The sequence below is a fragment of the Opisthocomus hoazin genome, chromosome W, assembly GCF_030867145.1.
Source record: "Opisthocomus hoazin isolate bOpiHoa1 chromosome W, bOpiHoa1.hap1, whole genome shotgun sequence".
NCBI classification, from domain to species: Eukaryota; Metazoa; Chordata; class Aves; order Opisthocomiformes; family Opisthocomidae; genus Opisthocomus; species Opisthocomus hoazin.
In genome coordinates, this window is record NC_134453.1 from 24,063,784 (window position 1) to 24,083,455 (window position 19,672).

At 41.3% G+C, this 19,672-nt stretch overlaps 1 protein-coding gene across 4 annotated transcripts in view; it reads right to left on the bottom strand.

Annotated features, from left to right (window-relative positions):
- The window catches only part of LOC104337953 (ubiquitin-associated protein 2), a 122,155-nt gene that overhangs the window by 70,609 nt on the left and 31,874 nt on the right, over positions 1-19,672 (bottom strand). For all 4 annotated transcript variants that reach the window (XM_075446363.1, XM_075446362.1, XM_075446361.1 and 1 more), the window contains exons 3-7: positions 17,949-18,026; positions 16,210-16,320; positions 10,447-10,600; positions 8,621-8,698; positions 75-129 (exon numbers count right to left, since the gene is read on the bottom strand). In XM_075446363.1, the coding sequence (XP_075302478.1) occupies positions 75-129; positions 8,621-8,698; positions 10,447-10,600; positions 16,210-16,320; positions 17,949-18,026 (476 nt within the window). The remainder of the gene's footprint in view (positions 1-74; positions 130-8,620; positions 8,699-10,446; positions 10,601-16,209; positions 16,321-17,948; positions 18,027-19,672) is intronic.

Consider the following 19,672-nt stretch of genomic DNA (forward strand, 5'->3'; position numbering starts at 1 on the left):
AATATTCATGTTGTCAATTAATATTGCCACTGAGTTTGATCCTTGCCAAAATCTGCGCTCTGTATGTTTCTTACCCCATGCCTTGGGCTGAAAACCTGCCCGCTCCTCTCCCTCTGCCACGTCCAAACCCTAGGAGAGAAAACACCATTTAACAGCAACAGCAGAGGAGCTGTCAATCACTAGTCTGTCACATTAGAAAATACTATGGTTGAAGAAGAAACTACCATAGTTAAAGTTAAATATCATTTACTTCCCAAATTTCCTCACAGGAGGATTTGTTTCCCTAACACACGCAAGTAAGCCACAGTTCATCTAAGACTACGTGTTTCAGTAGGACTTGCAATTCTTTGCTATGTTTTCTGTATCTAGTGAAGTAGTTCCAAATGCCAAGAAAAGGACTTACCTAAAGACCCATCCCACATGAGACTGCTACTGCTAAAACATTAGACATGGTTCAAAATTTTGTCTCTACTTTCTCACTCTTGCCTAAGATGCTCTAGAATCCCAGCCTCCCTGTGTACCCTGATCTCTCAAGAAATTCCCTGTCATTCCTTGTCTGTAAGAAAAAAATTTAAATACTCTATTTGTTTCCTTCTCTGACTCAGCCCACCTGTGCACCCCTACCCTCCTGTGCTTTTGCCAACCTGCAACCACACATTATTTCTGCTTCCCCCTTAATTATAGTTACTGACATAAAAAATGTCCAATTCAAATTACTCAAACTTCCTTGTTATCACCCACAAGAAAATTCATTTATATTTTAACAACAAACAATTATTTGTTGCCTCCAATTTTGGTTACCAGCCTCAGTTTACAAGCTTCTTGATACAGTGCATGGCTTTATTTTTACATGTTGCATAGTGCCAACAAGGTATGAAAACATTTGTAGCACTTAACCATCCATAAAGCACACATCTACATAAACTGTTAGAAACTATTTCTTACATGTAACATATTACTACATATTGGGGGGGGGGTCCCTTTTTTAGGATCTCAATATTTGAGGCTTTTCAAGTTTGTTGTGGGGTTTTTTTGAGGAAGATTATGAATATTATTTTGTATTACAAGAACAGGAGGAGGTCAAGAGCTGCAGACTGAGAACAAAGCTATGTTTATTTTAACAACAAAATTATGTGACAATTATAAGTCACCAAGCAACTACAAGTTTACCAGAGCACAAAAGTCATAATCCTAAGTCACTAATACACTGGTTGTCCAAACATGAGAATTACCCACAACAAGCTGTTTGAATTTGGATCAAAACTACCCCTTATTTTCAGGGGACCACCTAAACTGAATAAGAACAGTAGAATCATAGAATCATAGGTTGGAAAAGACCTCTAAGATCATGAAGTCCAACCATCAACCCAATACCACCATACCTACACCACTGTGTGGGGTCCTTTCCACGGGCTACAGGTGGATATCTGCTCCACTGTGGACCTCCATGGGCTGCAGGGGGACAGCCTGCCTCACCATGGTCTTCATCACTGGCTGCAAGGGAAGACTCTCTGCTCTGGTATCTGGATCACCTCCTCCCCCTCCTTCTTCACTGACCTTAGTGTCTGCAGAGTTGTTTCTCTCAGTCTCACTCCTCTCTCTAACTGCTGTCCCACAGCAGGTTGTTCCCCTTCTTAACTATGTTACCCCAGAGGTGCTACCACTGTCACTGATGGGCTCGGCCTTGGCCAGGGGTGGGTCCGTCTTGGAGCCGGCTGGCATTGGCTCTATCAGACATGGGGGAAGCTTCTCGCAGCTTCTCACAGAAGCCACCCCTGTAGCCCCCCTGCTACCAAAACCTTGTCACACAAACCCACAACACAACAAAGACAAAAGGGAAGTACCAAATGAGGAGAGTTACAGAAAGCACTAAATTCAAAGCTAGAAAAGACACTTACAAAGAACTAATTAAAAATATGGGACAGCGAGTCACCACTGAAAGACCACCCTAACTCGGACATGGAATCTCATATATAATGGTCATTAATGCAAAATGCCAGTGGGAAGGGCTGATATTCTTTGACACAACTAGATCACTAATATATTCTTAAATTCTTATGCTAATAAAGTTACTTCTCTGATTTGCCAAAATTAAAACAGACTTAAAGCAACTAGAAGGCACAGTCTTCTAACATAGAGAAGGTAGTCATTAAGCAACTATGAATGCCCATCAGGTATTTGCAAACTTTTGATGCTTTTTAACAGTGACTAAAAGGTCAGTGAGCAAATGGGGCTTCACACCACAATTCAGAGCATGCAATCCCACAGTAGCTTAAACCCATTTAAATCAGAACTACTACAACAAAGATCTTTCTCACCAGTGATCACAAACTCTGCTCTCTTTCCTGCACTGTTTTGCACGTACCAGTGAGTGAGAACAAAACCACCACCAGAAAACGAAATTATTAGTTCACAGTTAGATCAGCTCTCCGAACCAGTTCCCTGCTTGCTAAGTGCCAGAAAACCAGTCACCTTTACACCAGGATAAGCCACCAAAAAAAACCTGTTGTCCCCAGCTACCATGCTGCCTGTCCCCTTTTTTCTTTTTGGCTTGGTTAGTTTTAAACTTAGATCAATATTAGAATCATTAAGGTTGGAAAAGACCTCTAAGATCATCAAGTCCAACCATCCACCCAACACCACCATGCCTACTAAACCATATCCCGAAGTGCCACATCTACACTTTTTTTGAACACCTCCAGGGATGGGGACTCCACCACCTCCCTGGGAAGCCTGGTCCAATGCTTGACCACTCTTGCAGTAAAGAAATTTTTCCTAAAATCCCATCTAAACCTCCCCTGATGCAACTTGAGGCCATTGCCTCTCATCATATCGCTAGTTACCTGGGAGAAGAGACCAACACCCACCTCACTACAACCTCCTTTCAGGTAGTGGTAGAGAGCGATAAGGTCCCCCCTCAGCCTCCTCTTCTCCAGACTAAACAGCCCCAGCTCCCTCAGCCGCTCCTCATCAGACTTCTTCTCTAGACCCTTCACCAGCTTCGTTGCCCTTCTCTGGACACTCTCCAGCACCTCAATGTCCTTCTTGTAGTGAGGGGCCCAAAAGAGAACACAGTACTCAAGGTGCGGCCTCACCAGGGCCGAGTACAGGGGCACAATCACCTCCCTGCTCCTCCTGGCCACACCATTCCTGATACAAGCCAGGATGCCATTGGCCTTCTTGGCCACCTGGGCACACTGCTGGCTCATGTTCAGCTGGCTGTCGACCAACACCCCCAGGTCCTTTTCTGCTGGGCAGCTTTCCAGCCACTCTTCCCCAAGCCTGTAGCGTTGCATGGGGTTGTTGTGACCCAAGTGCAAGACCTGGCACTTGGCCTTGTTGAACTATGTTAATCCTCTGATAAAGTTCAAATGTACCAGGAGACAGACAGGACCAATTCCTCCCAGCAGTAAATGCCAGTTTATGCTTGTAATGTAAAAAGTATAGCTTAACACTACTCTAAAAAGATGTGTATAAATGGTTTAGATCACAACAGTCAATGTTTACAAAAAATTTTTTTTTTCCTATGGTAATTCACAATCAGGAATTCTTCTGTCAAAAATTTTATCTACCCACAAAAAGAGAACAAGTGACTTGACAGCAACTCATTAAATCTTCTAGTGATTCTAAAGGAATAGACTTTCTTACAATCAGTCAGCATATTGAGCACAAAAGCAAATGACGGACATCAGGCAAAGAACAAAATTACTTCCCTGCCTCATAAACCCTCATAAAATTTCTTCATGTTCCTTTACACTTGGATCTACAAAACAACAGCTTAAAGTATCAAGGCAACATTGCTTACTCATTTCTGTTCCAGAAAACCAAGACTGGGGAACTATGTTTAAAGTTGATTCTGATCAACATCCCTGCTACTACCTCTTATCCAGCATCATTTGAAACGATGAACTATTTAAAACATGTTTTTGTTTCCTTTAACATTGTAACTCTGTTCAACTGTGTATTGTTGGGGTTTTTTATTCCTGTTCTCTAGCACATCTCCCTCAGTTGCTAGGTTCACATTAGCCATCACTTATTCAATTTACATTTATCTTTTTTTATGGAATGAATTCTAGAGAAGTCAACACTTATACCCGGGCAGGTGGCGAGATTTTCTGGAAATTCAGAGCCAGCCATCCTCCCAGCAGATGCCGAGGAGGTAGAGGCTTAAGCCTTATGAACAGACAAGAAGGCTAAATACAGAAAGTTTGTACTCTAGGTACTCTATGCTACCAAAAATACCACTGAAGTTATATTTAATAATTCAAATCACTTTTGTCTTATCAGTCATCATAAAGCTAGAAGCATTGGATCAGTTTTATATACTGCATGTACTCTAGTAACCATTTTTAGAAGCATGTGCAGAAAACTTTCAACTCTAAAGTTATGTGTAAAAGAAAATAAATAACTTATGTTCTGGTTAATCTCAAAATAAAAAAAAAAAAAATTTACGTGACACACACAGCTTCCTAACCAACGCAGAACCAACTACGGCAAAACTAAACAGACTTCAGATTGTGACCTCCAGAAGGTCTGCTCTACATTCATGTTTTAGAAAAACCAACATCCTTACTAGTTCTGGCAAAGGAAATCCAAAATATATTCTGTGCCAACTGTGCTAAGCTTTTAAAATAAGAAAATGTTTAGACGTGCAATTCTAGTTACAGAAGCTCTTTCTCCTCCCCCCCCCCCCCCCCCCCCCCCGATAGCATACTTATCTAAAAAACATTTAAAAAAATCAAGAATACAAGCTGGACTATAGTCAGATATTTAAAAAAAGGGTAAGCTGCTTTGCTTTCTTATACAGCCAGCAGAAAAAACAAAAGTTTGAAAGGCTACTTGTCATGCTGTTTAAGTCCAAAGGTGACGGAGGTGACGGAGTGCAGGGTGACGGAGCCCTGGAACAGGCTGCCCAGGGAGGTTGTGGAGTCTCCTTCTCTGGAGATATTCAAGACCCGCCTGGACAAGGTCCTGTGCAGCCTGCTGTAGGTGACCCTGCTTCGGCAGGGGGGTTGGACTAGATGACCCACAGAGGTCCTTTCCAACCCCGAACATTCTGTGATTCTGTGAAAATTAAAACATAACTTTTTTCCCTTTCATTTTTATTTCTGTTTTGCTAGAAAAAGATCCCCTGTCAGCATCCACGTTTATGGCATGCTCACATTGCTCTGGAAAAATGAAGAGGAAGGGAATCACAGAACAGAAGTAAAAGTGACAAATCCATTTTTACTTTGCAAACCAGGAGAATTGCTATACATGAATCTGTAGCAATTTCTATGATGAATCAAGTCCATAAGTTCATCTATCTGCTATCCCATTATCAGCTATGGTCAATTAGATAACTAGGGAAGAGTACAAGAACTGATACCACAATGCAGTTCTCTGGACACTCTCCTGGTCTTCAACCATTTGTGGCTCAGACTTCCTCAGCCAAAGATAATTTACATACATCAAAACCCTCAGTGGTTTTTCCTTTTCTTGCTGTGGTTCTTTTTTAGGATGAAATTGTCAAGTCTCTCTGTACGTAAGTTTTCAGCACCCACAACATTTTATTGAAACGAGTTCCTCAGGTTAACTACATGTATGAAGAATCACCTCCGTAAGTTCATTTTGAACCTGTTAACCTACTGATTTAATTTAATATTCCTTTATTTGCATACTTACTTGGAGTGATCAGTGGATTTCCCCACAGAAATTTTACAGATCTCCACCATATACCCACTCAGCCCTCTCTTTTGCAGGTGGAGAAGTCCTAGTCTGCTTGTTCCTCACACCCCATAAATGCAGTTTCCCAGTACCTTCAAAAGCCTTTTCTAGCTCTACCATATCCTTTTCAACACGGAGTGGAGGACAGTGGGAGAACCAGACCTGCACTTAAAATTGAAGATCTGAGAACAGTACAAAACAGCAGCATAAAAAAAAAAAATGTGCCTGTAAAGTTTGTCAATTTGTATATAACACTGCAGCCGATTAAGACACAAATGACAAAACATTTCTAGAGCTGACAATCCTAAAGACATAACCATCTTCTTCCATAATTCCTTCATAGAATTCCATTCCAGGCAGTTGCAAATCCTTTCAGTACTGACACACATATAATCACTTTGATGCAATTACTATCCATCACCATTACAGTATTTTTTACATCTAAATTAAGCTCATTCAAGAAATTCAGTTCTGAAAAGAGAGATAGATGGGAAGGCCATCTTAAAAAAAGAAATTCCTTGACTCCTTTCCAAGTCAAAGTTTACACCCTCAGTTTAGCAAGCAAAGATTAAGGGCAGAGCAATTTCAGCTAGGATGTGTCCTGTGATGCATTTTTTGTTTTCTGTTAATTGGTCAATAACTCATATTTACTTCAAATCCCTGATCTCCAGCATACCAGCAACCAGTGGTGTTTGTACACTGTATACCTACTATCCTATAAAGTTGCAAGGAATGTCACACAGTCATTAACGGAAGATCTGCTGCACAAGGAAGCTAGTGCCTACAGCACCAAGGCTGAAATATTCAGTATCAGGGTTTTCCTCCCCTCAGTAAACAGCACATTATCACCTAAGTGTGAATCCCCTTTCTGCTATTTTCAGCGCATATAATTTCTTAAAATTAGGTTGTTCCACAGCGAAGCAGTAATACGATGGCCCAGCAAATCTTCCCCTAGAAAGCAGCCTGTAAGATAACTCCAGCCCTAGAAGGTAGCTTAAAATAGAGAGACAGTTCATTACTCCGATATTAGCTGACCCCTAATTTTGTATCCAATGCCTAGATTCCTACACACACACACTCTCTATGAAACATTTCTAAAAAAAGTGTTATGTGGTGATTACCAGCAATCTATTTACTTTCAGATGAAGTACTTTATCCCATATTTGACTATTCTGTGTAACAGAAAAGACAGACTACTGAATGAAATAGCTGGAAGCTATTTTTTTATTATTATTCCTACTAATATCCAAAGACAGAAGGTCATGCATCCCTGAAATACTGAGAAGTGAATTACACAGCTTTATACAACTCCCTGCAGATTTCAAGGGCTTGTATTATAAAATTAAATTAGGTATTTCCTGCCACAGAATACACACACTTGTAATATAATGATCCTGAAGTCATTCAACGAGTTTATCACAGACAGTTGAGAACACTTCATTAAGATACTTTGCTTACATGAATGTACAGTCTAAAATATTTGGTAGAGCTATACAGTAACACTATGTACACTAAGTCAGTGAACAGAAATATTGGTTGAAGTTGTTCCTATTTCTTCAGTTAGATATGCCAGCTTTATCTGATGATTAAGTGCTTTGGCTTGAGACATACGATATTCATCTAGAGAGCTACAGTTTTGACAACACAAGCAGTGTATTGTTCATAAGGTTACAAAGCAAAAAATAGACTGCATTTGAAATTAACCTCTAAGTTTCACCCAACAATTTAAAAAAATTCCTACCTTTATATTTATAATTTGACTATAATGGATTATTTTATAAAACAAATAACCGAAATATTTACATTCCATCTATTAACAGTACTAACATACCAAAAACTGTAGCTGTGAACTATACCACACCCTGCTCTGCAAAGCTACCTCTCTGCACACACCATTTGGTATTTGCTGATTCACAGGCACAACCAAGCCATTCTCACAACCCTCTAGAAGCTACATGTCTTTGCATCTTTCCACTCCTTTAAGATGCAGATTTGGAGACAATGAAGTTAGATATGCCTGTCTTTGAATGCCTCATTACTGAATACTCCAAAGAGAAGAGAGTCTCTTGAAGGCAGAATTTTTCATGAGTCGGACATTACTTAAGTACATTAGCTCTGCTGCACACTTTATCAATTTAACTCATTTAATACCCACTTCCCATACAGTCTGTATGGGGAAGTACCTAGATGACTCATTTTCATTCTTCCTGCTCTAAGAAAAAACAAGCCTCTTTCCACTCCAACCCGTGAAAATCCAAACCAGCTACACATCCCTTGATTCTACATCAAATCCATTTTCAACATCTTTCCTATCTCTTCTACAGGATAGGATCAGAGTTGTATCCAAGACTCCGCAGTATTGTTTTTCCACAGTTCTCATCAACTCTTCCATGCCAAATTCCTTCTCTTACCATAAAGCCTCTAAGGTGGCTTGTACTCTCTCTGATTGGGTACCAAAACCAGAAGGCAAGCCTGACAACCATATCCAACCCAAAGAAACAGCACAAGTCCACATCAATTCCCCCCCCCCTCAACCCCAAGAGCCCTACAGATGGAATTTTGTACTCTCCTGCTGCCAAGGTACATCCTGAGGAGTCCAGTGCACTCCCACTCACAGGAGGCTGGCATGAGTTGATCTGGAAAAACAGCTCTCCATAGTCAGAGCACACCAGTCTCCTGTGCAGGAAATTACCATAAAGGTGATTTGTGTCAATTTTTTTAAGTTGTTCCGAGACCAAGACATGACAAGGGGTAAGGGAGGGGGATGTACCTAAATTAAAGGTGGCTGAAGTGCTTATGGAATCAAAGGATAAGCAACAAATACTTAAAAAGAAGTGTTTAAAGAAATAAATGGGAGAGTTCCATTTCAGGACACCAAATCAGTGCCAGTCCCACACCAATGTCACCACCTCACCTCTCCCACGGCCACGTTTCCCACGGTCTGAAGGTTTGTCTCCTTGATTGTTGTCCACTCCATTCTCTTCAGCTCTAACTGTGGAGAGAGGGCAACTTAAGAGAAGCTTCAGACACTCATACATGAGACAATATAGCCATCTACTTAACCTGACCCCCCCCAAAAAAGGCAAGATTTTAAAGTGGGCTGGTCAACAGATCTCAGTCACCCCTCTTCTTTGGGGGCCTAGCTACAAGCAAGTTATGTTTACTTTGCACTGGACAATCAGGAAGCAAAATATCTAATAAGAGGGAAAATGTCCCTCGAGACACACTTCTGTTTGTTGGTTGGGTGTTGTTTTTTTTTTTTGGGGGGGGGGAGCGTTTTTCAGCCTACACTATTAAATTAATTATGGCCTCACCTCTTTAACAAGGTAGGAAATAAAGCTGCCTCATATCAATGCTTCCTTGATAACGTGCTGGGTAAAAGAATAAGGGATAATCAAGAACACCAACTCTTCTCCTGTCTGCCCATACCACATCCCCGTACAACCAGGGGAACTTAAAAGAACTCTCCTCTGTATTTAAATCAGAGAGATGACGACTGGGTGAAGGTGAGGCATTAGAAAAGCACTGCAACTTAACTATTTTGTGGAAAACTCATGAGGAGGTAACTCTGAAAGATGGCTGGCTCCTTGAAGAAAAAAAAAAAAAGAAAAAAATGACTGGCCACTTAAAAAACTGCTGAGATTTTGTACTGCACAACTTTTCCTAATGGCAGTGACAAAATCATTAATGCTTGGACTGAGAAGTTGGGAAGAGAATATCAAGATTTGGTAACCATCTGAAAAATCTTTAATTCCAGTTTACAAGAAAAGACAAGCAGCATCTGGCTCTGGCAAAAATTTTGCCCCTCACTTTCATTTTGATGGATCCCATTTCAATTTGTTCTAAGCATAATGGCAAGTTTTATTTTTTCCTATCTTGACGTTACTCTATTCTACAAAGATTCACAGTGTCTTCACTGGCACAATATTTTAATATATTCCAAAAATGAATTGTAAATATTTTTCCTGCTTTTAAGTGAAAAGCTAACCCTTTTTTTTGTTTGTTTTCTCTGCTCATCTATCAGTGTTGTGTATGGCCCTTGCAAGCAACATATACAGCTTTGATACTGCTGACAAAATAAAACTTAAGAGAAAAAAGCAACGTGTATTCAGTGGTGATGTAATGTGATGCTACCTAACTTGGAAACATCAGTTTGTTTTTGTACAATGTATTATTGCACTTGTATAAACTGTAGCAAATTTTTAAATGTTTCAAGTCACAAAGAATTTTCTCTGTTGTAGAAACTCACCTTTGGTTGGCTTATGTGAGTAATATATGCTAGAGATTAATAATGATCCCAGTCTTTTCATTCCCCTTATGAGAAGATGAGAACATCTTCAGGTTCTCCCACTCATAAAAGGAGATGGAGTCAAAGCTGGATAATTTTTCCATTAAAAGAAACAAAAAAGCATATCAGCTGTGCAGCAACATACTTGCTCTCAAGCAGTTGTACAAAGACTCAATTCTAACACTTACATAAAAAACAGCAATTTGTACAAGTTCAATTAATCAAAAAAGGACAGAAATTTAAATTGAGTGTCTCTGAACGAGCACAGAACATCCCAAAACCAAGTCACGTAAAGAGATCAAGCATACCTGTCACACAAAGAAGTTATGATCCCTTAAGCACTGAGCTATAGCTTGGATGGACTTTACTCCATTATGCATTCACTCTCAACTCAGCCAGTTTCAGCTGCAAGAAAAGCATCTGAATCCTGAAAAATGAACCCCTATACGTACACTCTCGGCCACGGCTGCCTCCTCTTCCCCGTCTGTTGGAACTTCCCTGTATGCGACTCACTTCTCTGTCCCCTCGTTTTTCTCTGTTCTCTTTGTTTTCTGAGCTTTCCTTTCCAAGGCTTTTCTTCTTTCCCCCTACAGTCTCCCAAGAAGTCTATTTGGGTAGAACAGAATTAGACACAAAAGTCAAAAAGAAAGAGACAGCTCTCAGTGCATACTTCCACCTCACACCCCTCCAGTTCATGGAAAAAACAAACAGGTATTTGCCTAATATCACATATGTAATACCTTGCGAACTACATTGATACAAATGGAAACACAGGCTGTATTTTTGGGAAGAGATGAGAAAGAAACAAGTTATAGAAGTCAGTTTTTCTTATGGAATGTGAGAATCCCAAATATTTCTGGCTATAATGGACTTCTACTAGTTCAAGGAAGCCTAGATACAACCACAACGCAGAAAGTTTGCAAAGCAAGCAACAGTTTCCCTCTCAACTACCTCCATAAATCTAGAAAGGGAGCATGAACAGAGATTTCTTTTTCTCCCAAGGAAATGAAAAAAATGTTTATAAGCATCATTGAACAAAAGTGATGAGAATAAGTATGTGGCCTAAAGTGGGGGGGGGGGGGGGGTGTTAAGAAAAGAAAAGAAAAATCATTATCCAGACATACTAGAACTCAAGCACCAAGAGACAGAATGGCAGAACAACAACTTGGGAAAACTGGGGCCATGATAAGCCAGACCATCCACTCTTAACAGCTACAGCTCATCACACACAGCAAAATACAGGAAAAACTATGTCTAAGCAAGTCAAGGGACCAAGGTCCAAATATCAGGCTTCAGCTTTAATATTAAACTCCATCTTTAAAATAAATTCCAGTATTGTATCAGTTCTCTACGTGTTGAAAATAAAATTACTAAAACACTTGCTAAGAGTAGCACAGCAACTAATATGTTATGCAATTGCATGGTTAGTCTATTGAGCCATAGTTGCAAAGAAGAAGAAAGGTATTATTTGCAAATCATTAAGATGGCAGATGGGGACATACACATCAACCTATCTCTAAGAGCTTACAGTCTTGGTAAGGTATTTAAGTAGGAAATTTGCATATGCAAATAAGATGCCATCAACTGCGAAGCACTACATAAAGCCATGATCTCTGACAGGCACCTGCGAACAAAAACAGGCTGGCTATTAGTACTTTTAGGTCCTATCCTATCTCCTCTCAATTCAGACAACAGCAACTCAGAAGCCCTCACGAGGTAGGCAATGACCATCTAGTCCAAGCGGCCTAGAACTGAGAAAACTAACGCTACTGAGAAAGCAGGTAACAAAGCAGTTAACAAGTATAAACTCAGTGTTTCAGTGTCTCCTTTGAGAGAATAAGTACTAAGAGAACTGTTACTCTCTAATTTTTTGACATGTTATAGGTGAGAAAGACGGCTGAAATCACTTTTCAATTTCATCTCCAGTATAGAAGACTACACCACCATAAGCCAACTGAGGTGAAGCGCAGACAGTGCAGATTAGAAGTACAAAACTATGTGTGTGAGCAACACCATGTTATCTGTGCAACAGAAAACTGTTTCCTCCAGTAACTATCATATGGCTTCACCTGTTGTAGCCTCTGTAACTGCATTACATGCTAACACACTCCCAGAGCTTTAGAGACACTTCACAAGAGAAAAAAATAACTGCACTGACAACTGAAGAACCAAGTCTATACAGTTCAGAATGTACTATTTCAGTGACAGGCATGGTGCTAAAAGATCTTCAACCATTTTAAGATATACCCAAAACTGGATGATCCTGCAAAGCTTAAAAGGAAGCAGCCTCTCCTTAGTAAGGTTTTACATGACTTGGTGTCCTGGGTTCGGCCAGGACAGGGTTCATTTTCACCAGAATCCAGGAAGGGGCACAGCCAGGCGGGCTGACCCCACCTGGCCAAACAGAGCAGGGTATTCCATACCATGTGACGTCACGCTGGGTTCTGGTTGGGGGGAGCTGGGCGGCGGGAAGGCAGTCACGGCTTGGGATTGCGCGCTGGCGGCAGGTGGTGAGAGCGGCTCATGCCTTCTGCTGTTTGTGTTGTGTATTCTCCTTATCAGTATTGTTGTCGTTACTGTTCCCTTTGTTTGCTGTTCTGCTAAACTGCCCTTATCCCAACCCACCAGTTTTTGCCATTTTCTTTCCATTCTCTTCCCCACCCCAGCGGGGGGAGGGGCAGCAGAGCAGCTGCGTGGCCCTTTTGTTGACAGCCACGACCAAAATATAACACTTGGGAAGGATCAGTAAAAGGACAATTATGAATGCATGAGATCCATGCTTACCCACTATATAATTTTGAGGAATGCCTTGAGAAGTTGGGCATGTCCTTTAAGATAGAGGATGATGCTACCTCTGGGCATGGGAATCCATCACAGACTATCGAAGCTGCCTGTTTTTGTAAGGGAGCTAACTGATTACGATTTCAGCCGAGGATGCCTGAGACAACCCAAATGACAGCTGTAGGCCTGACCTTCGAAAACATGTAACAGAAGCCTTCTTGCTGGCCTGATCTCAGATGGAAAGAAGAATAATCTGAAAGGTCCCCTTTGTTCTGTCTTCAAAGGTTTAAGAAGTAAAACATGGTCAGGCATAAAATGGATCTTACACTTTCTGCAAAGAAACATGCCTTTCTCTACTCTCATCCACAAGCCTCTATCTATCCAAAGCCAGACTGACACAATTGTTGCAATTGAAAAGTCTTCATAAAGACTGTCACACAGTATAAAGCCTTAAAGATCACAGCATTAAGAAAAGACAAACCTGGCAGAGTACCAAAGAAATTATAGACATTCTAGCTATCACTCCTTGCTCTTCTAATTCCTCAAAATGGATACACACATCTTCTTCCAAACAAGATTAAAAAAACCTTCTAGTGCATCAAAGCAGAATGAAACTAGAAAAAGAGATTTAGGAATCTGCATTCAGAACTAGTAGTACCTCTGCTTCCAACTTTACATCAAATCCACAGTTAAACTGTTCTGGAGTATAACAGCCTTAAAACAAACCCTTCAAGTTGGAGGCCCACAAACTTCCATAAAGAAGAACAAATTTCTTCACGTTCTGATGAGGACCCCTTCTAATTAATACTCCTTCTTCCTTGAGCCCTTTAAGTTCTCTGTATTTAAGTTGCATTTTTTTGCAGAGAGCAGTGGGTTCAGAGGGACTTGTCAAAAGAGCAGAACATATGGATACATTGCTTCTAACTGACAAATGAGTTCAGAAAGTTTCTTCCATGTCATAATCACTTATAACAATTTGTTAAAGTAAGAAAGCATTTAACATTCTCTATCAACCAGAAAACTATTTTCAACTAGAAAATGGCAAATACGAGAAGTACAAGAGCAGCACATTACCAAGACAGATTTAATCAAGGTGAGATACTCTCTTCTACTCCTAACTTACCAGTTCATCGAGTATTATATACCTCTGTGCCTGGGAAGATCATGGAACAGATCCTCCTAGAAGACATGATAAGGCACATGGAGGCCAGGGAGGTGATTCGAGACAGCCAGCATGGCTTCACCAAGGGCAAGTCCTGCCTGACCAACCTAGTGGCTTTCTATGATGGTGTAACAACAAGAGTGGACAAGGGAAAACCAATGGACGTCATCTATCTGGATTTTTGTAAAGCCTTTGACACGGTGCCCCACAACATCCTTCTCTCCAAATTGGAGAGCCATGGATTTGATGGGTGGACCGTTCGCTGGATAAGGAATTGGTTGGATGGTCGCAGCCAAAGGGTAGTGGTCAACAGCTCAATGTCCAGATGGAGACCAGTGACGAGTGGAGTCCCTCACGGGTCCGTACTGGGACCGGTGCTGTTCAATATATTTATCAATGACATGGACAGCGACATCGAGTGTACCCTCAGCAAGTTTGCAGATGATACCAAGCTGAGTGGTACGGTCGAGACACCAGGATGGGATGCCATCCAGAGGGACCTGGACAAGCTGGAGAGGTGGGCCTGTGCGAACCTCATGAGGTTCAACAAGGCCAAGTGCAAGGTCCTACACCTGGGTCGGGGTAATCCCCGCTATCAATATAGGCTGGGGGATGAAAGGATCGAGAGCAGCCCTGATGAGAGGGACTTGGGGGTACTGATAGACGAAAGGCTGGACATGAGCCGGCAATGTGCGCTGGCAGCCCTGAGGGCCAACTGTATCCTGGGCTGCATCAAGAGAAGCGTGGCCAGCAGGTCGAGGGAGGTGATTCTGCCCCTCTACTCTGCTCTGGTGAGACCTCACCTGGAGTACTGCGTTCAGCTCTGGAGCCCTCAGCACAAGAAGGACATGGAACTGTTGGAGCGGGTCCAAAGGAGGGCTACAAAAATGATCCGAGGGCTGGAGCACCTCTCCTATGAGGACAGGCTGAGAGAGTTGGGCTTGTTCAGCCTGGAGAAAAGAAGGCTGCGGGGAGACCTGACTGCAGCCTTTTCAGTACTTAAAGGGAGCCTATAGGAAAGATGGGGACAATCTTTTTAGTAGAGACAGCAGTGACAGGATGAGGGGTAATGGTTTTAAACTAAAACAGGGTAGGTTTAGGCTGGATATAAGGAAGAAATTCTTTACAATGAGGGTGGTGAAACACTGGAACGAACGGGTTGCCCAGAGAGGTAGTGGAGGCCCCATCCCTGGAAACATTCAAGACCAGGTTGGACAGGGCTCTGAGCAACCTGACCTAGTTAGCGGTGTCCCTGCTTGCTGCGGGGGGGTTGGACTAGATGACCTCTAGGGGTCCCTTCCGACCCAAAACTTTCTATGATTCTGTGTTTTAGATGGCCTCAACTCTTATAAAAGGGGATAGAAAAAGAAGTCCCCTCAGTCAGAATGGTATGTGTCCTAGGTTCAGGGTGGGTAGGGAGTGAGTTTCCTCATTAACAATAAGCCAGACTACACATTCTGACAATCACGGGAAATACTGAATGTTCAGCATTAAGAAAGGAAGTCCAGGTTTCTTTCCCAATTTAGATGAGATGGAATCTAGTTTACTGCCTCAGTAAACTGTAAGAAGTCCCTCCAGTAAAAAGCTTCAACCACAGCAAGCTATATTTTCCTGATATCTCCTGGGATAAAAAATTGCTCTGTGCAACATAATAAGCAACATTATTTGTTGTTATATACATATTGTTTAGTCTCCTCTTTCTGTTTTTCAATAAAGTCCTGCAAATGATCAACACAGTGAAAGGAGCAACTACTTGCTGTATCCTCTTCTGCCATTAGTAGCGTTGTCAATGCAACTTTCAGATGTGGAAACCTCCTCCAACTTCAATACTGGCAATGCACACCTACAGAAGTTGTACAACTTAAAATATCTGCCTGCCCTTTAGGTTTATAAAGATTGCCCTTTGTGGCAAACACTTAGACTCAGGTCTCAAGAGTTGTGGAGGTGCTACAGAGTAACTACAAACTTTGCAGCAAAAAAACAGGCCTGTGTCTGACAGAGCACCAAGTTCTGCTGCAGAGTTAAAATTGCTGCATGTAAATGAAAGCCAGAGGACTCCGCAAGAGATCAGCTGAACAGCCACAACATTTTCAATGTTCAGCCTACTCTAAGGTATGCATACAGTAGAGAAGTTGCCCCATCTCCATTTCCTTCACAAAAGAATTTGGAGACATGGAAATTGAAAGCTTCCAAAATACAACTTTCCCAACCACTTCTAAGAAGTAGAAAGGCAGAGCAAACAGAGAGGTTTAATATGAAAGTAAAACCTTACCGTGTCTGAACTTCCTTCCAGCAGTATGTTGATTGCTCTGTTCACATCCCCATTACAATCATGTAGTGCCACTATGCACTCATCCTGGTTTTTCCCCGTCACTTCCATAAGCTGGCAGTAAGAGTCAGATGTGTTAAAATATCCAAATTATCATCGTAAGAAAGTAACAGCTAGTACCACCACAGATTCCAAGAAAGTGCATAGCTACTGTGTCAGAGCAAACTAAAAACCTAAATAAAGGTATCCACATTTTACAGATCTGCTTGGGAGTCAGACAAGAGACAGGATGAAACACAAATTAAATGGTAATTAATAAAGCAGTTTTTCACACTTTTTTTTTCCTTTACCTTTATGCTTGCAGCAAATGCTGCCACCCCAGAGACAGCAGTATATGAGGATAAAGATGTAAAAAACCAGGATAGCTCCAGTATTGTCCTCTCTCCCTTCCCACCAAACATCCCTCTCTGTCCCACTGTGTGAGAACAGACATAACGTAAGCCACGACAGAGAACAGATCCATTTGGAAAAAAAACATCCAGACTAAGGAAACGGTTATTTTTCAGCCAGATCAGCTCCCTCAATCCATTTTGGCATAAGGCTACACAAAACGCATAAGCAATGGCTGCTTAAGGAGACCTAGTACTGAATTATGTTCCATGGACCTGTGGTGCACATCCTGAGAAGTGTGGGATGGAAATAATCAGTCTGTCATGGGACATCCGGCAACTTCATCCAAAGAAAAAAAACCTACATGAGCCAGAAATATATATGCACTGTAAAATATTGGAGATTTCCTATGCAGAACTTAATTTTTATCCTTCCCAGCAGCAGGGCTACAGGTACTATGGATGAGGGTCCTTTGGCTTCAGGAAGTACAAGGACTTCACTTCTGGCACAGCAACAGAACAAGTTTATAACAAGAACAATAAAAAGCACTTAATAATGCTTCAGATGAGGTTTTACAAAGGAAAATAAATCAAGAAATCTGCCCCTCCGCTGCATTAATGCATTCATGCTAATTCTTCTCCTTCTGGGTGTACTCCTAGGTTCTTTGTGAGTTGTGACGTGTTCACTAGGACAAAAATCACTGATACAGCAGAACAGGGACCCAGATTCTCAGTACTGTTTGAATTAATGGTCTCGGCTATAATTGGGTAATGGAAGCTCGAACATCTACACCCGAAACTCAGCATGGTAGAGGAAATGGTGTGAGATTCCATTTTCACAGTGTAATTCTATCATTTTATTGCATACACAGATCTAGGAGGTCAGATTTTTTTTTAAATAACACTTCACCTTTATCTATGATTAGATTTTTACTTTTCCTGAAAAACAGCCAAGTTATTAGCAAACTCGGTTTACACAGGTGACATTTTCCCCACATGCGTGTACATGTGGACAAGCTGAATACACTCTTAATTCTGACGATCATTAAGCATCAGGATCATACTAGAGAGATACAGTCTGGAAGAAACATCAGCACAGATGAGTTTTGGCTTAAAGGCTTGTCTACAAAGGAAAATACACCGGTGTAACTATACAGCCAGAGCTCTATTACCACACAATTTCTTGTAAACAGACTTTACAGTGCAACAAGAGCACCTTTTCCTAGTTAAACTTACATCCTTCTGAAAAAGGTTTCATCTAAATCAGAAACAGACGCTCTAGCTCCAAAATGTAATCCAGCTTTGGAGCACCTTATTGCAGGGCATAAAAGCTCTGTACCATAAGAAACATACTTGTTTCACTTTATCTTCAAAATCTGTGTCGTTCTTATCGTAGATCATTTGAGCAAGGCGAATCTGTTCTGCTGTTGCCTGAAAAACACAAACATCCAATAAAGTACACAGAAGGTAACAATATTTTTTTTTAAATTATCTCCTAGTGTCACTATATATTTTTCTCCAGATTCTCAAAAAGAACATACACAACAAACACAGAGGTGCTATGTGGAAGGGATTAACATCTCCTCTATGCTCATTTTACAGTTAGCTGGGACAAAGCAATTTCAACATGTTCTAACGTGTTTGAACCACAGTTAAAGGTCACCACATAGACAAGACAACCATACAATAAAATAGAATTTACCACAGAAGCCTACGTTTTGATATTATTACTTTTATTTAGTATCTACCATTCCAGAGTTAGAGTTTTATCATAACAATCTGGCAACGGTATTTCTAAATTAACCACATCTCTGATGATACCTGCTCACATCACCTTCCACAACTCTCCCAACAACCTGAGTCTGTAGTTTTATGAGCACTTAAAAAGAGTCTGAGTCGTGCCTCAAGATTTTTGCCTGCAGCCAGCTACACTTATTTTCTTTATAAGCAAATACTGGTCTCTGAAAACTGCTAAAGGATCTTGCTCTTTGGTGCTTCTGTAATGTTTCTGGACAACAAATCCATGCTGACAACTTCTCCAAAAGCTGAAAGACTAAAATGGATGGATGCAGTAAAGTGCCATAAATCCGAATAGGCTATGGCTGCCCCAGAGAGAAAGCAACTCAAGAACACTAATGTCGCATCATACAGGCCACTCTTCATAGTGCAGCATTTGCTGTCTACTTGAACTGCACTCCCGTGAAAATACCAAAGATAACCATATGCTTCGTGATCCTGGACCTAATTTGATTTCTGCTCAAACAGAAGAGGTTACCATCTCATGCTAGAGAAGGCTGATACTGAAGAGAGACAGGACTCAAAACGCAAGTTGACGTGCTGCAGAAGACTTCTTCACTGAGAAGTGGACCACCTCATCCACTGAAATTCTTGACTTAAAGGATTCATCCTGGGCAGCTGGTTGAATCTCACCTTTTTCAGTCTCACTTCACAGGACACCCACATGAAATTCTGTGCCTCACGAGTTCAGACTTAATCAGCCTCAAACTGCTTCACTTTCGGAGTTTACCACAAACACAAGCTCTAGAGGAGGTTGCCAAGTGTAAATCCTGAGAAGAGTGTAAAAATTACTCCACCGTACACCACCAGCTGCTTATTTGCCGAGAACTTACTGCAGCTGTCCCAGTTCCTTGAGGGAAGAGACATTTGCTGCACTCAGAGGTGACGTTCCAAGACAATCAGTGTTGGTAACAGAGTTAAGTACGAGTACTTCACATTTTCAAAGTGTCATGCTGATAGCTTCATACCTCAAGTCAGTAAGACAGAGGAGAGGCTGCTCTGGAATTCCCCGTGCCAGCCTTGGTGCCACCCTCCACAAAAGCCTCCTGGTCAGTGTGGTGCTCTGTGTAAAGGAGCTTGCTCTTAGTGTCTGCTGAGAGCTCAGCAGAGAGCAAAAACAAAAGGTCTGCTGGTTTCAGGAATTAAGCCCTATTGATCCATCTTCTCGCTCTGACTTCAGCCTCCTCAGGCCCACTGCAACTTTTAAGCTAGTGAAGAGATTTCCTTTAAAGACGTCCAGAGTAAAAACATTCAGACAATGTAATTTCTGTAGAGACATG